General features: G+C 43.9%; 1 protein-coding gene across 5 annotated transcripts in view; it reads right to left on the bottom strand.

Moving 5' to 3' along the window:
- The window catches only part of LOC109644624 (histone deacetylase 4-like), a 54,593-nt gene that overhangs the window by 27,219 nt on the left and 8,149 nt on the right, over window positions 1-19,225 (bottom strand). For 2 of the 5 annotated variants that reach the window (XM_069520627.1, XM_069520626.1), the window contains exons 2-3: window positions 17,760-18,107; window positions 6,234-6,302 (exon numbers count right to left, since the gene is read on the bottom strand). In XM_069520627.1, the coding sequence (XP_069376728.1) occupies window positions 6,234-6,302; window positions 17,760-17,781 (91 nt within the window). In that variant the 5' untranslated portion in view covers window positions 17,782-18,107. Of the gene's footprint in view, window positions 1-1,154; window positions 1,298-3,515; window positions 3,640-6,233; window positions 6,492-17,759; window positions 18,108-19,225 lie in introns of those variants that run through there. The other 3 variants (XM_069520625.1, XM_069520629.1, XM_069520628.1) reach the window with 3 other exon arrangements.

Below are 19,225 nucleotides of genomic sequence, written 5' to 3'. Positions count from 1 at the left end.
GAGAGGAGAGCAACAACATGCAACAGGTCCTTAAGGACTGTCGTCATGTGCGGGGTGACAACAACATATGAGTCAGCTGTCGACACAGTTGTAATCTGTTTACAACCCAAACCAAAATTACCTCCAACCCCCCGGGACATGAGGTTTGACATTTCCTCGTCATATGACGCCTCCTTTCATTCCCTTTTTTCACCTCAGTCTCCTTTTGTATAACTCAGTCATTTTTCCTTTCTAAGAAGAGGAGCTCAAGGTTTTTGCCGTTTTTGAATACCTACCTAACAAGGTGCTCAATATTTTATTAAATGCAGAGACGCCCTCAGATTTCCTGGCCATTCTCTGACCCTCAGAAGCGGCGGCGGTGACAGCTTGGCAGTTGATGAGACGAGAACGGACGGAGAGGGAAGGGGCTTGTTAGCGAGCCTAAGTCTAACTCCTACTGTTTGCATGGGGGGGATTTTCACAAAATAATCAAATCTTCTGATTCACGGTGACATTTCATTTTATTGTCAAGTTGTTTTTCACTCGGAGTTGTGTCCCAAATTTACCTGAATCTGTCTGAGTCACTGCACAGTTTGAGATCCTGAGTCAACATCCTCCTGACTATTAAGGAGTCTTATTGGCTACAGGCTGACAGCAACAGAGACTCCATATTAAGTCTTCAGGGTCAGTTGGATGCTGACGTCAAAGGTAAACATGCACCGTGACGGGTGATGTCTGGGAAATCAAAGGCCTAATTTTTCATCTTTTGCCTTTTATTCTAATCTAATATTAGTTTATAACTTGCACAGGAGCACATCAGTCTATTTTTATACTAGAGGTACTAGAGGACAGACAGGACAGGAGACATGTGGCCGTGACTGAAAACTGCACTTCAACCTCAAAACATTGCGGCTCCAATCTTGGGCTAATTAAAATCCATAACACATACACACAGAAACGCGTGCACACACACTTCCCCTGTACACAATGTTCCTCTACGGATGTCGAGTCCCTGACACAACACAAAACAGCTTCGCACACTTATTATGGTGACGCACGCAAATGCACAAACACACCTCGTACGGCATCTCGGTCACAGCGGCAGCGCTAATTGTTCACCAAAGAAAAAGAGAGAGAGAGATAGAAAGAGAGGTGGGAATTGGTGCGGTCGTTACCCATCAGTGCTCTCCTCCTCCTCCTCCTCCTCTTTACAGCAGCCTCCTCTCCTCCTTATCACTGCACCTCCTCCTCCCTTCTTCCTTCACTCAGTTACAAGGAATGACAGCACGCTCCCTCTTTTCATCTGACTTCTCCTCTTGCTCTCCACCGCCGTCACTTTTGGCTCCTCGTTCATCCCCTCTCCTGTTTTAACCTGATGGGCGTCTCTGTCTCTCTCTCTCTCTCTCTCTCTACTCCTTTCTCTCTCCTCCCCTCGTCCCTCGTTTGCCCAGTGGTGACATCACAGGGCAGTCTCAGGCATGCAGCCTGTTTATTCTGCAGCCCTCTGCTTTTCCAGGAACCAACGTCACACACACACACACACACACACACACACACACACACACACACACACACAGAGAGAGAGAGAGAGCACTCTCTCTCTCCTTACCCTGTCTGCTCTTTTCCCCGCTCGACCTGCTTTCCTTGCTTCTAACGCCAAGGAAAACCCTTCACGTCGGTTTGTAGTGCTTCGAATGTCTCTGCCCCCCCACACACACACCCTCCTCTACTTACAGTATAACCATCTCTCCCTCTCTCTCTTTCTCTCTCACTTTCTCACTCTCTCTCATGCGGTTTAATGCTGTGTGCTCAAATTCCTGGCCTGGAATTCGCCAGCATTTCCCAAACAAATGAAACCACAAAATGGTTTCAGGTGAAGCAGAGTAAGGACCCCGCAGGGAGGCTCCCTATCATTCTGGAGGATCATAGTTAAATCATGTACCGTATTAAGATAATTGTTTGCTGTGGACTCAGTCATTTTATCACGGTGTTGTTCAGGTTATTCTTATAATCAACTTTGGGTTTTGGACACATTCCAGACATTTTCCTGAAATTTTCCAGAGGGGCTGTATGTGAGAACGCAAATGTCTGAGTCAGCTGCTAAAAAACATCTAGCATTTTTTCTGCCAGCCCCCTTCTAAAGTGTTCGCAATATGTCCGAGTGAGACCATGCGAGAATACAGCAGGAAAAAAACAAAGATGTCAACTTGAAGAAACTACGAGATCCGTGAGCGATAAGGGCCAACACCGGTGTGGATGGGCTGCAAACAAAAATGTTGGATTTCAACAGTGGAATTTATAAGACATGTCCTGCCTCCTGCATGTTTGACCCAGGCGAAGGCAAAAGTCCGGAAAATGTCCTAACTCAATTTTCCAGACATTTCCCAGGGCTTCATGCTTGAAAATGGCTTAAGTCACTTTGGGGATTTTTTCCCATTTTGTAACATTTTCTGGTCAAACTCAATAAAATGCACAAAAGTTGTACAAGAGTGAATGACGCAGCACAGGCGGATTATAACAAGCATTTACAGCCAATTCAGAGCGATCAGATTGACTTGTTTTCCTGGATAAACTCTGATATCGACACATCTTTGTGTACAAGCCGTGACATCAAGCACGTACCTCAGTTTACTGACGTGCGACGGAAAGAAGACGGTATGGGGGCAGTCAGAGAAAAAACAAAACACCGTCTCTGGGGAGAGCTGAGGAGCCTCCAGGCGTCTTTACACAACTGACAACGTAACCTGGATCAGCATGAGTTTGACGAGGGGAGCATCTGAGGCCTGATTCAACACAGACGTTGCGGAGAAAAGGAAGAGAGGAAGAGAGGAGCGTTCAAAGTTTCCTTAAGTTTGATATGGAACATTTTTTAAGCATGAGGGGGAATCTCCACGGCAACGTTTAATTATGATTTAAACATCTTAGAGCAAAAATGTCTCACGCTTACTCTTCTATTATGACATTACTGAACCATTTTCTCTCCTTCAGCTCCACCTCTCACCCTTCACCATCCTCCCTTTCAGCAGGTTCCTCTTCTCTCCACCCTCCACTGCGTCCTTCCCCGCTCAGTAGCTCCCTCCTGATCTCTCTCTTCCCTCCATCTCGCCGCAACAAATCACAATCTGTTTACAACCCCTCGGGCACACTCCACAACTCTTCTGGATCCAATTGCAGATCTATTTATACCAGACAATGCAGAGGGCTGGCGTCTCTGATTTGAGACTCAGTTTGCTGCGTGTATATCCCACGGTCTGACTGCCTGAGCTCCACACTCGTTAGGCTTAATAGATGTCATACTGAGCCGAGCAGAGCTGTTTAGTGTGGCCTGGGTAAAATGTGGCTGAGATCTTTTCTTTTTAAAACCATGTGAGGAGATCACAAGAGAAGAGGAGATGTTCTGTAAAAGGTTTCAAGGTGGATTTAGCGGCGAGGCGAGATGTGCGGCAACAAGTCGCACATCTGTTGATGGTGGAGAAAAAATCTGCAGTCAGCCAACTGATTGGTCTCTGTGGGTAGATGGGCGAACATCAGCCTACCTCACTTTCTCCCTCAGCTGCTCTGAATTTCCTCCATGAAAGCTCAAACTCTCAGAGATGATAAAAGCTTTCCTCGGTTATAGGCTCCAGGCAAAGAATGATTGTGATCTCGCTCCGAAATGGCACCGTGACCTCTTAAAAAAGGAAAATAACTAGACAGGATAAGGAAAGGAACAGGGGAGGGCGTGACGGAGGGACGTGTCGAAGAGCAGAAAGTCTTGTTCTGCCAAAAGCATGCTCCGACTTGTCGCGGTCTCAATGACATCATACAACGGTCTGCAGCATCGCAGCTGAAGAGGAAGGAGGTGGGTGACTGCGAGGCAGAGACATAACAATGTGATACATGGTGGGAGATGATGTGTCACATCAAAACTTACTGCCTGGGTTAGACCTGCTGTAAAACATGATGAATACCTTCATTTCAGATTCATGAATTCATGGTTTCAATACATGGTTTAAAAAAAATTAATTAAACCATCCTTTACCTATACCGCTTATTTTTAAAGGGTTGTAATGGGAACAGGAGCCAATCAAATGTATTGTTATTATTATTTTATCATTATTAATAGTTGCTGTATATGTGCAGTAAGATAAGAGCAGGTGAATGACTGTACTGTTAGAAGAAGTCTTCACCTTACTACAGAAGTGATAGTGTGTCTAATATTGTTTCAGCTATAAAAGAGGCTCCACCAAACTTAAAGGTCCAGTGTGTTAGATTTAGGTAAGAGGGATCTATTGGCAGAAATTTAATGTAGAATAATCCTTATGATGTTTTCACTAGTTCGTTTCATCTAAATTATATGACTTGTAGTTTTCTTTACCCTAGAAAAGACTCTTTATATTTAAATACTTTATATTTACATTGAGGGGACCCTCTCTACTGAGGCCGCTCCGTAGATGTTTTTTACATTAGTCCAGACTGGACAAACTAAACACCTTTTGAGTTTTTATGACAACTGAAGTTACCACAGGTTCTTTATCATGTTTGGAAGGGGAGGATGAGGTGAGGGGTGTTCAGCTGCAACATGCAATTTCAACACTAGACATCACAGAATTCTACACACACCTTTAAGAAAATAATGGTTGAAAAACCACAACAAAAGTTTAAGGCATTCAAAAGGCATAGTCGTGTAAAACAACCAGTGCTGCTTTAAATGAAACCAAACTCAGGTGTTTACTTTGAGTCAGGTGCAGCCACCGCTGGTTTGCATCTCAAAAACAAGTGTCTGCTGCTTGAGTGCATCCACCAGCATCTGATCACATTATGTGAACGATGCAAAAACTGCATTTTGCATTTTCTATGAGGAAACTATTCCAGGCTTTAGCAGGAGGAGGCAACTGAGTGCTCTATAAATGGTCTTGGACAGGTGCACTCTCCCCCATCCCGCGAGCAGTGGCAGATCCAAACGGTGCGGGTCACACACACGCTACTGAATGTGGACGCCCCAGCAGCTCTGTATCCAAGACAACAGATTTCGAGAATATCTGATGAAGTCACTCCAGTGAATTTCAATATTTTATCAGCCTAGCCAGAGGCACGCAGAAATAACGCCCGACAACAACATGAGAGAGCGTGTGAAGCCTGGGAAGGTTCGGGATGAGAGGAAGATGCTCTGGGTTGAAGTAAAGAGGCTGTAAAGATAAAAATTGTCAAGATAAAACTTTCTCCTACAGCAACAGGCTGGACGTGTGAGTGCTTACCGCTGCTCTGTCAAATCACTAAATCTAAAGAGCAGCATGGAGAGAGAATTATGACTCACCCTTCCACTATTTTTCATTATTTTCTAAGGTGGGAAATCCAAATTGTTCTCTGTGGTCTAAAATGAAATGCAGAGAACAATTCAAGCTTCCCTGTTGTGGAATTAGATGATGCATTATGCATATATTACTTCAGACTCATTTCTCCTTCAGATTACCTCATCTCCATCTGTGCCCCTTTTTATTATTCCTACACCTCCCTCTGCACTGCTTCCCCTCTCTTCTTCTTCCTCACAAGAATCACATGTATCTTCATCTTCACTGGCGCGAGAGGAAGCTATAGTAAATACAGTAGAGTAGAGGTTGCAGTAGGTGGGAATTCAGAGAGAAAAAACTATTTGTTTCGGTATTTTCCGTCCACAAGAGGTAGCTGAAGAAAAGGCAGCTCTGGTTTGTTCTGGGACTATTAAAGTGTGTCAGAAACTTGCAGCAGACACATCACCAGGATGCACAATCGCTTGTTCTGCAGTATGTTTTTTCTTTTTTTTAGGAAGCTGTGCCTCCCGAGACAACAGTTTCACATGAGCTCAAAAACACAACGCCCTCATTAAGGGTGCTGTGTTTCCATTCAACAAAATGGCATAACTAGAACGTACAGGTGTAAGCATGGACTCTCAAGACAACTATGAACTGTCGGTTACATAAGCCACAATTCAGTTGACAGGATGCGGCTGCAAGATGACTGTGTTTACAGTGAGGTCACTTCAAAAACAACTGAATAGTAATTGGTCTGAAACAATCACAGCAGGCGGACACATCCAAGGAAGAACACCTATGCATGCAAAGTCGCACAGGATGCTGTTAATAGTGAAATCACGTGCGCACACACACACACACACACACACACACACACACACACACACACACACACACACACACACACACACACAGCTTTGCTTTATAGAAGCTCATGCAAACACACACGCACACACACACACATGCACAAAAAAACAGACCAACCTGTTGGGATGTGGTTGAGCGCTGATGTCTTCAGAACCTCCAGTGGCTGCTCCTTTCCCAGGATCCCCTCTGTGGGAGAGAGAGAACACTCCGCTTCAAATATGGTCCGCAACATTGAGACGAGCTTCCAGAGACAAATCTGCTAATCGGGCAGTTGAGACCACAGTCCGAGAGAGAGCGGGAGCTTTCAGGTCATCTGCACGGCGGCGAGCACATGCCGCGGCAAAGCTACCGCCACCTGAGCGACCGCCTGATCCATGACCAGTGAGTGAGAGCGAGCAGTGAATTTGTTGCGGAGATGCTCGGCCACAGAGGTGCTCTGAAACAAGCTTGAAATCTGAGGGATGCCGAGGGAACAGCCTTCCGTCGGCTCGTGCGTGCTCAAGTGCGAGTTTGGTGAGCGAGAGGAGGGATGTTGGGGCTCGACTGATACTGCCTGTGCTCAGCATAGCAAATGTGGCTGGCAGCAGTGGCAGAGAGGGATGAGGGGGTTGGTGGTGGTGGGGGGGAAGCGGAGCAGAGGAGAGGGAGGGAGCGAGGTAAAAATAGCTCACCCTTTTGTGTATAGCAGCACATGCGGAGCACGCACACACATGCAGAGACACAGACACACAGCTGTTGTTGCGCTCCTCATGCGTGCATGTGTGTGTGTGTGTGTGTGTGTGTGCATGCATGCGTGTCCGTGGGTGTGTGTGTGTGTTGTGCGCAAGTGTGTAGGCTGTAATTATAGTGGCAACATGAAAAGGCTTTTGTAGCTGCCGAGCCCTGGGAAGACATGGCTATAAAAAGCAGAGCGACAGAGAGGGGTGGTAGAGAAGGAGGAGGAGGAGGAGGAGGAGGAGGAGGAAGAGGACGCATCGGGGGAGAGGGGGAAGACAGAGGTAAGGAGGGGAGAGAAGAGGAGGAGGAGGCAGTGGAAAGATGGAGGAGAAACAATGAAACGGTGCAGAAAGGACGGAATTGACATGCATCACGACTGCACACAAATTGTGACTACTGTCAGACACATTTTGCATGCATATATACATACATATATATATATATATATATATATATATATATATATATATATATATATATATATATATACATACATATGTATATATATTTGTATGCATGTATTTTTAGTCATCATCAGCACCTGTGCCATATATATTCTGAGCATGAGCCTTAAAAACATCTGAGACACACAGACATGCAATTATTTCTTTGGAAGGGAGATGAAAACCCATGTAAAATCCCTTTGGAGGAATAAAAGGGAGAGAAAGCAGGAGAGGCATCTCACTGTGCATGATCTATTTCTGGAATTCACTCTGGATCAGACGAGTACACACACACACACACACACACACACACACACACACACACACACACAATTAGTCATGAAGCTGGAGGATGCTTCACACGCTGATTATGTGTGTGTATTCGTCTCCCACTACCTTGCATGCATGGCTGCCCCCCCCCGACGCACCAGCCTCTGTGAGGACTTGGGTGTGGACTCCAATCACGTTTGGTCCTGTTCAAACAGATCTCAACACAAATGGCCTTATTTTCCTAAATCCTACCACCACAAGCTGCCAGATACTGCTGCCTGTCCAACCTTAAAACAGGTGCCATTCAAATTCAAATTCAAAAATATTCCTGAGGACAAATCAGCGGCCTCGCACACAAACGCCGAGTCAGACTTTATGTAAAAGGGGCAAAAAGGTGGTCACGTTTCCTCTCCAAAACAAACACAATGAAGAAAGTTGATATCTCTTAATGAGCCTATTCAAATGACACACATGCTGGATTTTGCAATGGAAATGAGGTGCATCTCCACGTGATAACACCTGTGGCTTTGGAGGTAATTCTACACCGGTTTTTGCAGAAATTGCTGGTAGCAGCTTTCCATCTCCCACTTAAGTGTGGGGAATTAGGGGGGGCGGGTGTCTTTGACTGCGGCCGGTTAGGCAAAGTGGATGAGCCTTTAGTCCTAACCGCACAGTTGATACCTGAGACTGCACGTGGAGGGAGCACAGGTGTGTACAAACACACACATCCCAGCAAGGGAGGGCATCGTAATCAAGCAACAAACCACATTCACAACACACACTTGCAAAGGAGAAGTGCTCTATACCTTGACAACAGGGCCCATCAATCTTGAATGTAGCCTAGTTACCCAGCAGCCCCCTCCTCCCTCCAGCTCTCTCCCTCCTTCTCTTTCTTTTTCTCTCCATCCTCCTCTCCACTCGGTCCCACTGGGCAAGCATCGGGAGACGGGGAGCTATAAATAGTCTCGGCTAGCCTCAGGCGGAGAGTCAGTCAACTCAAGCTAATGCAGCTAGCGCTCGTCAAAAACATGCATGTTATGATCGGTGCTGTAAATGGGCGAAGGATGCAGGAGTGATGAGCAAATGGAGGAGAGCTCTGTCTGCTGCGTTGCTTAATGTAGTTTTGTGACGGCACAAGGGAGACAAGCGGGCTTGACCCTGGACTGCACACTGTATGCTGACAGAGGCCTTTGTTGTGTTGGAGAATGAGAATGAGATGTCTGTCTGTGGCGTTTACAAAGAGGGACAGCGACAGAGAAAGAGAGGAAGGATGCTCCAGACTCATTACATTCAGTGCACTTCCGTTCTGGCGGCTTCGTCCCGGGTGACTCCAGCGAGCAAGGTGATCCAGACAGGAACAATACGATTAATCAAACACGCCTCTCCTTGAAGAGCCTTTTCCTCTGGGTCGCAAATTTGCTTACCGAGGGCACCGGCTGACGTCATGGCGACCGATAACAGAGAATGGGTGACCCCTGTGTGAGCCGCCACAAGTTTGCGTCCCCGTGAACAGTCGGAAGCAACCATCTGACCCTCATTTTCCTGCTGGTCAAGTTGGAAAAAATGAAGCGTGATGAAATTTGGTGTGGCGTCTAAGAGCTTCTATGCGGTGAATGTGTCATTAGACGGGGGTTTGCAATGAGGCTGAAGGTGACACATGTTCAAAAAGTCATGAGGTATGAAGTCAGAGGAATGAAGAGAACAAAGATCTGGAAATGCAGACATGCACTAAGTCACAAAAACGTGGGAATAAAGTTTCCGATACTAAGTGTTGTTTTTTTCAGTGTCAGCATTGATGTTAACGCCTGTGTTAAATCTGCAGTTCAGATTTATGACTTTAATATGACCGTGGCTGTTGGGTGGGGGGGTTGTATGTGATTTGCTACTCCCTCATTTATAATTTAAAGAGCTGAGGTTTAGCGCTGCCGTTCAAAAAGCTGCAAATTTATGTGGATAAGATGCCAACACCTTTTATTCATCTGATTCGACTTCAACAAACGCGTGCAGGAAAATTGCTTTTGCTCCCGAATAAAAGAATATTATCATTTTAAATAAGTGCAAACTGTAAAAGTGAAATATAACTTTGGCAATGAGACGTCTGACTGGTTTGTCCTTTGTTGTGTATTTCAAGATTTATGCTGGTTATCACTTTGGAAAAGAACAACACTATGTGAAGGGTTTGGTTGCAGCCATGTTGGAAAGCAGCAGTGGAGGAGAACTGCATTCTACCCATAAAGCTGTGAAGGGTGTTTCCCTGAAGTTTCACCCAGTGCATTCTGGGAAAGATTGCAGCCCCCTGCTGTGACCCTGGGCAGAAATAAGTAGGTATAGCAGACAGATAAGATGCATGAATTATTGAACTGACTGCAGGCGCCACTTTTCATGTACATTATCCCGAGAGGTTTTCATATATTTAGAGATCATTTGCATCTATTGTTAATGGACATCTACGATGATGCTACTTGGTTGCTAGGAGATTTGTGATGCAACTGTAAAGCCTCAGTAGCTGGGCCTGACGCCTCACAACAACAAACACCCACAATATGCAGCTGAAACACACAGAGTAACAGGTACACCATTTGATATTTCTGTGTACTACTATTATACACTTTGAGCCATTTGTATCACGGTAGTATTTCCCTGATACCGAGGCCAGACATCCATGCTTTGTGTCAAGCACTGTGGAGCACTATGTCAAAAGGCACAGGGATAGGGCTCCGAGGCGGCAGTGTAAACCGTAATTGCCGCTGACAGCTCGTTGGCAGAACACAGTGTATCTAGTTTCTCGGCTGGGGCGAGACAAAAGACACAGGGACAAAAGATGCGTCCCATTCCTTTCATTAGCTCATGTTCCCTCTGCGCTGTCTCTGTCCTACTAACAATTAAAAATAGTTTCTCTAATACACCAGAATATCCACCCAGTAAAAAGGCTGTGATGAACTGTTTGTTTTTGCAGGGGGGTGGATGCAGTGAGACGAGGTGAGTGCTGCACCCCATATGCACAAGGACAAAGCAGAGCATGCACATGTCGGTGGTCAGTCATTGCACAAGAGAACCCTTGGGTTTGTTCTGAAAGTTGGTGGAACATGGGAGGTCAGAGCTGATGAACTGTCTGACTGGCAGGAGCCTCCTCTCTGTTTACCGGGTTAAGCCAGGGAGGGAGGGCGCGGCACTATGGGAACATGCCGCCGAAGTATATTTTGCAATCTGCAACAATTTCATAATTCGACTCACTCGGATAAAAACAACATGTCGGTGCATGCTGACGGTGAAAAACCTGGCGATAAAGGCCCAAATTGCCCACGATTAGACTCATGCTCGTGTCAGAATGACCGCCGCACTTAAGAGGCAGCGGTTGTGTCATACATGCACTCGGCCCGTGCTTCGTTTTTAGCTGCACGACACACACACACAGCAACAAACCGCTCAGTCGTAAGGGACCAAAAATAATGATTGTTTGTCCACCATGCATGCACGTGCGCATATCTTGTGTGTGTGCTTCTAAAAATAGACTCAGGGATAAGCCGGGCCCTCTTTATTGCAGCGAAAGCTTTTAACCCCTTCACCCCTGGACTGAAGCAGCGTGATGTGTGATTGCGTGCGTTTAGAGAAGTGGATGAAAAGGGGTCACCGAGCAGGTCTAGAGGAGGAAAAGCGGGATGAGGGGATGTAAATTTAATGCATGAACTATCAACAATCTTTGACCTAATATTCACATCTTTACAGAGAAGATGACACTTTATTTTTCCAGTTCCTCTCAATAGTTATGTGTGTGACGTATGCCTGGGCAGCTCTGTGGCAGCTCTATTGGACCAGTTATGAGTTATGTGTCTTGTTCTCTTACTTCTCCTCATTAACTAGCCAGTGCGTCTCTTCCTTAAACCTCACTGCTGCCCAGTTCATCATATCTAATGAGGGAGCCCTGTGTGTGCTGTCCAGCAGGGTTTATTAGAGACAGGGGTGTGCCACAAACATGGTTCAGATGAGGCAAAAACGGGCCATCAAATTATTATGGAGAGGGGAAAAAGCATGAACGGTAATTTTATATGTCAAAACCAGTGTCTGTCATTTAAGGTGAATGTACTTCTGTCAGCAGAAGGGTGATAGAGAAGGTTTTATTAGAACCTGCGCTGATAAACCTACAAGATTTGTTTTTGGTCACAACAACAATTGCCTTGAAAGTATGAGAGAGAAGACGAGACACCGTCTGTGGGACTTCTTTTCATCAACACTTCAGATGGCACCATGAAGAAAGGCTTCAATCCAAGACGTCTCAATCGTCAGGATGTGAGTGTTTAAGGTCTTCGACACCCCCTGAACATGCGGCATGTGTTAGTCTGTGCGTGCATGCTCCTACTCCACAGTGCTTCCTGTCCCTTGTGTCAATTTCCCCCACAACAGCGAGGGGAGCGTCCCTACACCAGGGTACGTGTCACTACTTCGTCTGAAGGATTATTTACGTCAGCAGCGGTCCCTCACCGTCCCTCCTAAAACTCCCCACTGACTATAATCAGTAGCTTCTTGTTCTTGTTGTTGCCAATATGAAAAACATTTAACCTGTGTCCATATATCTAATCTTGATTAATGCCAATTAACAAAATTTGACAAGTGTGTACAACATATTAAAGTAAATCTGCATATACCAAGCAACAAATGTATCTTACAGCTCCCTGAGTCCTGAAGTGACTCATCTTGGGTACGAGTGAAATGAGGCGATCTCCTGAGTCCTGACCCTGCTCATTAATGTTTATCTTACTTTATTTTATTTCCCTCACTGGTTTTTGTTGTGTTTCACTGCTGTAAAGAAACATTTGCACTTGTAACCTAGATACGGCTGAGCCTTCGAGGAAAGAAGCACTGTGTCAAGTTCAGTGGTTCAGAGCCATAAAAGGGGCTCACGCCCACACACACTCTGCAAAATAAAGCAATAAAATCGATGGTGGGCACAGTTTATATCCTGCTGGAGACGAGCTCCTGATAGTGTCCGTGGAATGTGTTGATTTTACATTTTTGCATTTAACAATGTAAAGTTCAAACAGCTCATTCACGAATAATCACTTACTGTACCTGGCACATACTAACTACTAACCTCTGACTGGCCCCTGTGTGTGTGTGTGTGTGTGTGTGTGTGTTTGTGTGTGCGTCATGTGCACACCCAGTTCTCGCTCCAGTGGTAAACACTGCAGACTCACCTGGAAAGCCGGAGCACTTATGACTAAACCAAAAGCAAATGGTTCACTTTCCCTATTTAATAAGACACTGTAACACTTGAGTAAGATGGCTGCTCCCTTTTAACCTGCTTGTCCATTTTCAGCCACAGTTCATCACCAGCGTCAGTCTCGCAGTAGAGTCTCTGAGGTGAAGTGGATTCCTGCCTGGATTCAACCATTTTCTTTCCATTTTCTTTTCTAATTCATTGAAACCAACCAACTATAGAATGTACTGTAAGGTGCTGCTTTTTATCATAAACAAGTTTACAAAAATGAATGTATTGGGGATTGTCAGGGTTGAACAAAGACTACAGCTTTGTCGATTTGTAAGTTAAATCTTCAATTTTAAAGACCACTACTTCCTCCCATTATCCAGAAATGAAGCTGAAATATCCCGAGTGTCATTCATCTTTATATACAATCTATGGTATATGTGTGTCTAATCAGTCATATGCATCAATTACGCTCTTAGTTCACCTTCCCTCGGAGAAGCATCTTTGATCAATTATTTCAAATAAATTTAGTCTGGGGTCTTTTCTGGGGTGATTGGATGTGTTAATTGTCATTGGGTGTTTTTGATGACGATGGTGGAGAGCACTGTCTCACATGCTGCTCTTCTGAAATCTCCCACAGGTTTTCAGATGGGTTGAAACTGACCCGTGCATCTGCATCCTTTATGTTACAACACTTATGTCACCCATCTTTATGTGATGTAAACCCACAGAAACAGGGTTTGCTGTAATCTCCCTCTCTATCTGGAAAGGGGGGAAACCAAGACTGTCACTGGGATCTGATAAGAGTCCCTGGCAAGAGACCAAAACCACAGATGTGGCTCACAAGATCAGGAAAAAGAGGCAACAAGATAAAGTGAGGTGAGGCTTGTGTAGAAGTGGCCTGTGAAAGTACAGCAAAATAAACCTTTAAAGGGTCAATGGACACAAAAAAGACAAAGACATTGACTTCTAATGATTTTGCTTTTGACAATAATTCTTCCATGAAACAAAAAGTTCAACATGGTGGTGACAATGAAAAGAATAACAAATGTGTGAATCAGCCTCTAACCTGCTGATTTGAGCTCTTAAAAGTTAAATATAACGAAATGCGGTAATTGCGGTAGATTAAAGTCTTTGGCCAGCGGGTGGCGCTAGTTAAGTGATCAGATTTCAGTGGTCAAAGGTCAAAGGTCATGGTGACCTCATATGTGTTTGGGAAGAAAATCATATAGACTAAAACTGCATTGGTTGGCGGGTACATAATTCTACTTTTACTATTGAATATAATATATTACATATTAGCCTGCATGCTGTCAAAGATCAAATCATCTTGACCATTTACAGAGACCGTCCTGCTCAACAAAACAAAGTCAACACCTTAGCTCAATGCTAAGCGTAAGTGTAAAACAAAAGTCGCCGGCTAATGTGCAGAAGCTCTCGGGAAACAGGGCAATCAGTCCTGTGCAAACACTCCGTTTGCAGATAACCCCACAAAAAAAAGAGTGATCTGGAGGTGTGATCAGTCTGACCCCCTTTTGTTCTGGGAAACATAAACCCGAAAAAAAAGTGTTTTATATTTCACTTTTCTAGGAAGAGATTTATGGTAAATGATATTTAATCTAAAAATCCCACTGCTGCTGTAATAAAGAAAATGAGTAAGTCCTGGATAAAAAACATGCACGCTGGTAAGCTCATTTACAGATTACAAAAATGGCACACAGGCACGCAGGCACACATGCGCATGCTCGCAAATAGAGCTGCTGCATGAGGGTGAACACAAACACATGCACACACTCTCAGGGCTTTACTTACAGGGCTGGTAGATGATCGGAAATAAGTGCAAAGCAAGTGCAGAAAAAACGTTTGCAGCTTTGGATAGACACTGCATATGCAAGAGTACAACAGAGCTGGGATCTCTAAGTCTCATTGTTCACTCTGAGAACAAAGCCAGTGTTGTCTAATTACACTCAATGTAAAACAAATTCAATTTAACAGTGGCAGACAGCCCTGATGCAATCTGAGGCCGCAGGATCAATTTCCTCTCATCTATTTCTCTAAAGAACAATTATAAAAAGAGAAATCGAAAAGCAGCATTTCACAAAAGAGAACAAACTCCTGTTACTTCTCTAAACGTCCCTGCCATAAACATTTCAGTGAAAAAAAAAGAAAGAACCCAGGACAAGCCTGACAGGCACCACAAGGCCAGAATTTTGCACATTTCATGTCTTTAAATGTGTCTTGGCTGCCTGTTTCCATCTCTCTCACTTCCAACAAGGCTGTCTCCGAACTGTCATTCAAACAAGAGAAGCAACACCTCGAACTGACGCCCACACTTGGCAGCACTGGGAGGACCGTGATCCTCTCCTCCGTTGGCTTCACAGAGGCAAACTAGACAGTGAGAGGCAGCAGCTGCAGGTAGGACTCGTCTCCCCTGGACTCGCGCTGAAAGATCACAGCTTCTCTCTCTGTTTTGTTCGAGAGGTGAGTTGATACGGGCGAGATCCCACATCGGGAAGCAAAACTGTGGCGATGAAAGGTGGAGGGAGGCAAGTTGGGGAAATTAAAGGCGGCTAAATTATATTTTGACAGACGCGGCTTAGTTTATCTGCAACATCAGCTGCTGCAGCCAATGACGAGAGGAGAATGAAGTTTCCTGTACTGGCTGCGTTCTGCACTGGGCACTGATTCAATATCACTGTTTGTCTTCCTCCAACAGAATCTTATTATTATAATGATAATGACAGAGGTATCAATTCACACAATTATAGAAAATAAAAGCAATTGTGAGTTTAAGGGGGTCAGGAAATGCATTTCCTAGTAAGGGACATTCAGACATTTTCTTTACAGTATGTTTCCTGAGCGCCTCGTTTATAGAAGCACTTTACGAGCAAATGAAACTTAAAACCACTTCATCTAACTGTCCATTCACAGTTTTAGATATCACAACTCTATTTGGGACTTCAAGAAACGATTAATCATAATGCTTATGATTAATGAGCTCAGACACTAGGGGAGATTAGGGGAAGACTGTGTCAGATTTTATTTTTTAACTCTTTTCTAAATCACATTCTATATTAAGACTTGACAAAAATGTATTTAAAAAAATGGCTTTAATCAAAAATGTGTCACAAAATTAGCTCAAAAGTCTGAATGTTTGGTTTGATATTATTTTTAACAATTTAAAAACAAAAATGTATATTTGTCACTAAATAAGCTCATACGAATGTTATGGTTTTTAGGTTTTCTAAAAACTTCTAGGCTCAAGATAAATATTTGTGTCCAAATGTGATGGAAAATAAAACGCATCAGCGTTCTATACTTTACTATATTTTATCATTTATTCAAAGATGAACACCTCTGACTAATTAACATGTCACTTTGCAGATGTTAGCGGATATCACTGTCATTTCTCAGGATTAGCACGCCATTAATTTCTGCAGTCAGAGACGAGTGAGCGTGTGGCGGAATTAGAAAGGGGCCATCTAATGATGACTGCTGCTGAGCCGCACTAATCCGAGGTGGATCTAACAATATAATGCGCTTCGCCCTGCTTGGGGACAGGGAAAGTGAGTTGTCACCGCGGCAAGGTGTCATCTCTGGGAGGTGCACTCACGGTGCGCACCAGAGACATGTATATTAGGTGTTCAGACTTGTCAGTGATGGAGATGTTGGAGGGCGCCGTCTGAGGCCGCAGCTCATTCACGTCCATTGGGGAGCGGCGGTTACCTCAGCCGTGGTATTTATAGTGCACACACTCGGAGGTGTACAAAGCAAACAGGGTGGACACTGTCAGGTATCGCACGGACCAGAGCATGGAGCTAACCTATTCATCTGCCAGCTGCTCACCAAATTATTTATCAGCCATCTATAACACAAGCCAAAGCTTTTAAACTGAGCCTGATTAGGTGTCAAAGAGAAAAGCAGACTCTCTTAACGAGCCCGCGTTATGGACTATTTTTTCTCTTGCCCTCTGGAGCGCATTCATATTGAATCAAGCCAATTAACAGCGATAAAACCAGATTAAAATGTTTTATTGCATTTCAGCGGGCCGTGATCAGTCTGCGTTCCTAAACAAATCTTTCACAATATATATTAGTGTGGCAGTGGAGAGATCTCCCTTAATGTGACTGTACCGAGGAGCTAAATTCTCATTACTCCACAAGTGAAGATTCCCAGTATGCTTCAGCAGCAGTGACGGGTCGCTGTTTCTTTTTAGTGCAGAGGCTGAGGGGATGTTACTGAGTTTGATCAACTGTCTGTGTCATTCTCACTTTTAAAGTCCTTGATTTTATTTCAACCTAATGTTTTTTCCGACACTGGCACATAGAGATGTTTCAGTACTGATACCAGCATCAGAAATGCCTGTGATACTTGGCAGAGACAAGTACACAAATCTATGCAACGATACCACGCCTTTCAAGCATATTAGTTGCAGATAAAGATGGAATTTTCTTTTCCCGCATATCACTTCAAGAAGAAGAGATTTCCGGTAGTGCAGTGTTAGTCAGAGAATGCATGTATTTAGGTTTTAACATGAGCCAGGCCATGCAACAATGATTGCTATGCTTCATACAGGATTAGAGGCACACAGCTGCGAAAGTAAGTTATATGTTTTGAAACGCACTGGCATCGGATCATTTTGATGTCTACAAGCATTTATGGTTTCCCCCGGAATCTAAACCTTGGATGCAAAAAGTCTTCACCGATATCAGACCATGAGCTGGTTCTTAAATCAGCTTTAATCGACTACACATATTCAAGTGACACATATGGTTTTCAAATGAGTTCATTTCCATAAACATGAATAAATCGCTGCATTAAGTCAAAAATCCTCACTTTAATGTGGGTTTAGTTTAGTTTTTTGATGAAATTTGAGGTGGATGCATCATTAGCTCAACATCTTAATGGTCATATAAACCTTGAAATTACCCAAAGAGGCAAATTGTGACATACTAACTTTATCCTGATTGATTTTTGATTGCTAGTAAGTAATAGTGATGATGATCTTACCTTGGTGGCTGTGTGATGTCATCACTGACAGATCGGTCGGGTGGGTGTCCACTACAGCAGGCGTTCAGTGTGTGTTTGTCTGTGTGTTAGTGCAGATGTGATTTACAGGGTGGTAATAAAGAGGCCTCGTCCTGCCAAAACTGTGGATGTCTGGGATTGAGAGTTGGTGCGTGTGTGTGTGTGCACGCGTTCAGGCTGATCCAACACTCAGGACGCTCCCTCGAGAATCCCTCAAGGCTGGAAACAGGAAGCAGACGTCCAGCATGCAGCAGTATCCAATCCCCATGAGGCTTTTGATTTGGTTAGTCCAATCAGAGCAGCAGTTCGATGTCTGACACCAGTACCAACCTGACAGAGAGGAGAAAAGGACCACATCACTACTTTCCTTTAAAAAACAGAGTATTTAGGATTCTTTTCTTGATTAATAACTTATGAAACATCAGAAATCGCTCATCACAAATTAAAATTGTCTGTTATAGTTCTTGTTTTGACAGATGAACAATACTAAACACAAAGATATTCAGTTTACTATCATATGAGACCTTTACTTTTTATTCAAATCACTTAAATGATAAGCGTTTTAAGAGCCAGACTCAAAAGGCAACCTCACAAACCTAGGCCAAGAATAAGCTATATGTTTAAATGCAGACACAGAGAATGGATTATCTAAATGGCAAGACCTGTATTGTGTACATTGCTGAAATGCAAATTGAGCAACTGCAGACTTGAAATGTTTTCCTCTGCAGGGTTTCCCCATTCGTGGAGCCAAACTGAGCCAAAGGGATGTAAAGAGAAGTAAAAACTAATGTAGGAGTATGAGAGAGGCAGAAGATAAAACTAATGTAGCCTATTTTACAACCAAATAAACTGCGAACCAAGCTAATATACATGGATATTCATAAAAATGTACTAACTTTATTCAGTGAAGCTAGTTAGTTGTCATGAAACTAAGACCTCTGAAAACCGACAGAGAAACCCCTGATATGCTGAGTTGGTAATTGGTAGCCTATCACTTCAAACATACTCATTTTTATTTAAGAGCCTTTTTCTGGCCAATTATGGACGACTGCCTCTTTAAATGTACTCAAGGTTGTTTAGAAATAAAACACTCGATCCAAGACCACCATCGAAAACTCAATATGACCTCAGGTTCAACCTCAAGCTTCCACTGGACCAGGCTGTAAACCAATCGGGCAATAAATTGCTTGTCCCAGACATAGTTTCTTTTTGACTGGGGTGCTCCAGGATTAAGAAATAATATGGAAAAAGGAAGCTAAAATTACTTTCTATACAGAAATGGAAATGGGAAACTCTGATTCGTGTATTTGTTTTAGGAATAAACGCTCTTTTCTTTGTTTTTGGAAGTGTAAATGATTGGTCTTTTCACTGTTTGTGTAAATAAATGATCTTTTCTTTGTTTTCAGAGAGTAGCCTGAATTCCCCGAGCCTGGAGCGGGAGTGTCAGA

This window comes from Paralichthys olivaceus, chromosome 24, assembly GCF_024713975.1.
Source record: "Paralichthys olivaceus isolate ysfri-2021 chromosome 24, ASM2471397v2, whole genome shotgun sequence".
NCBI classification, from domain to species: Eukaryota; Metazoa; Chordata; class Actinopteri; order Pleuronectiformes; family Paralichthyidae; genus Paralichthys; species Paralichthys olivaceus.
Note: the sequence above shows the minus strand (reverse complement) of the source record. Positions and strands in the feature narration are given on the sequence as shown.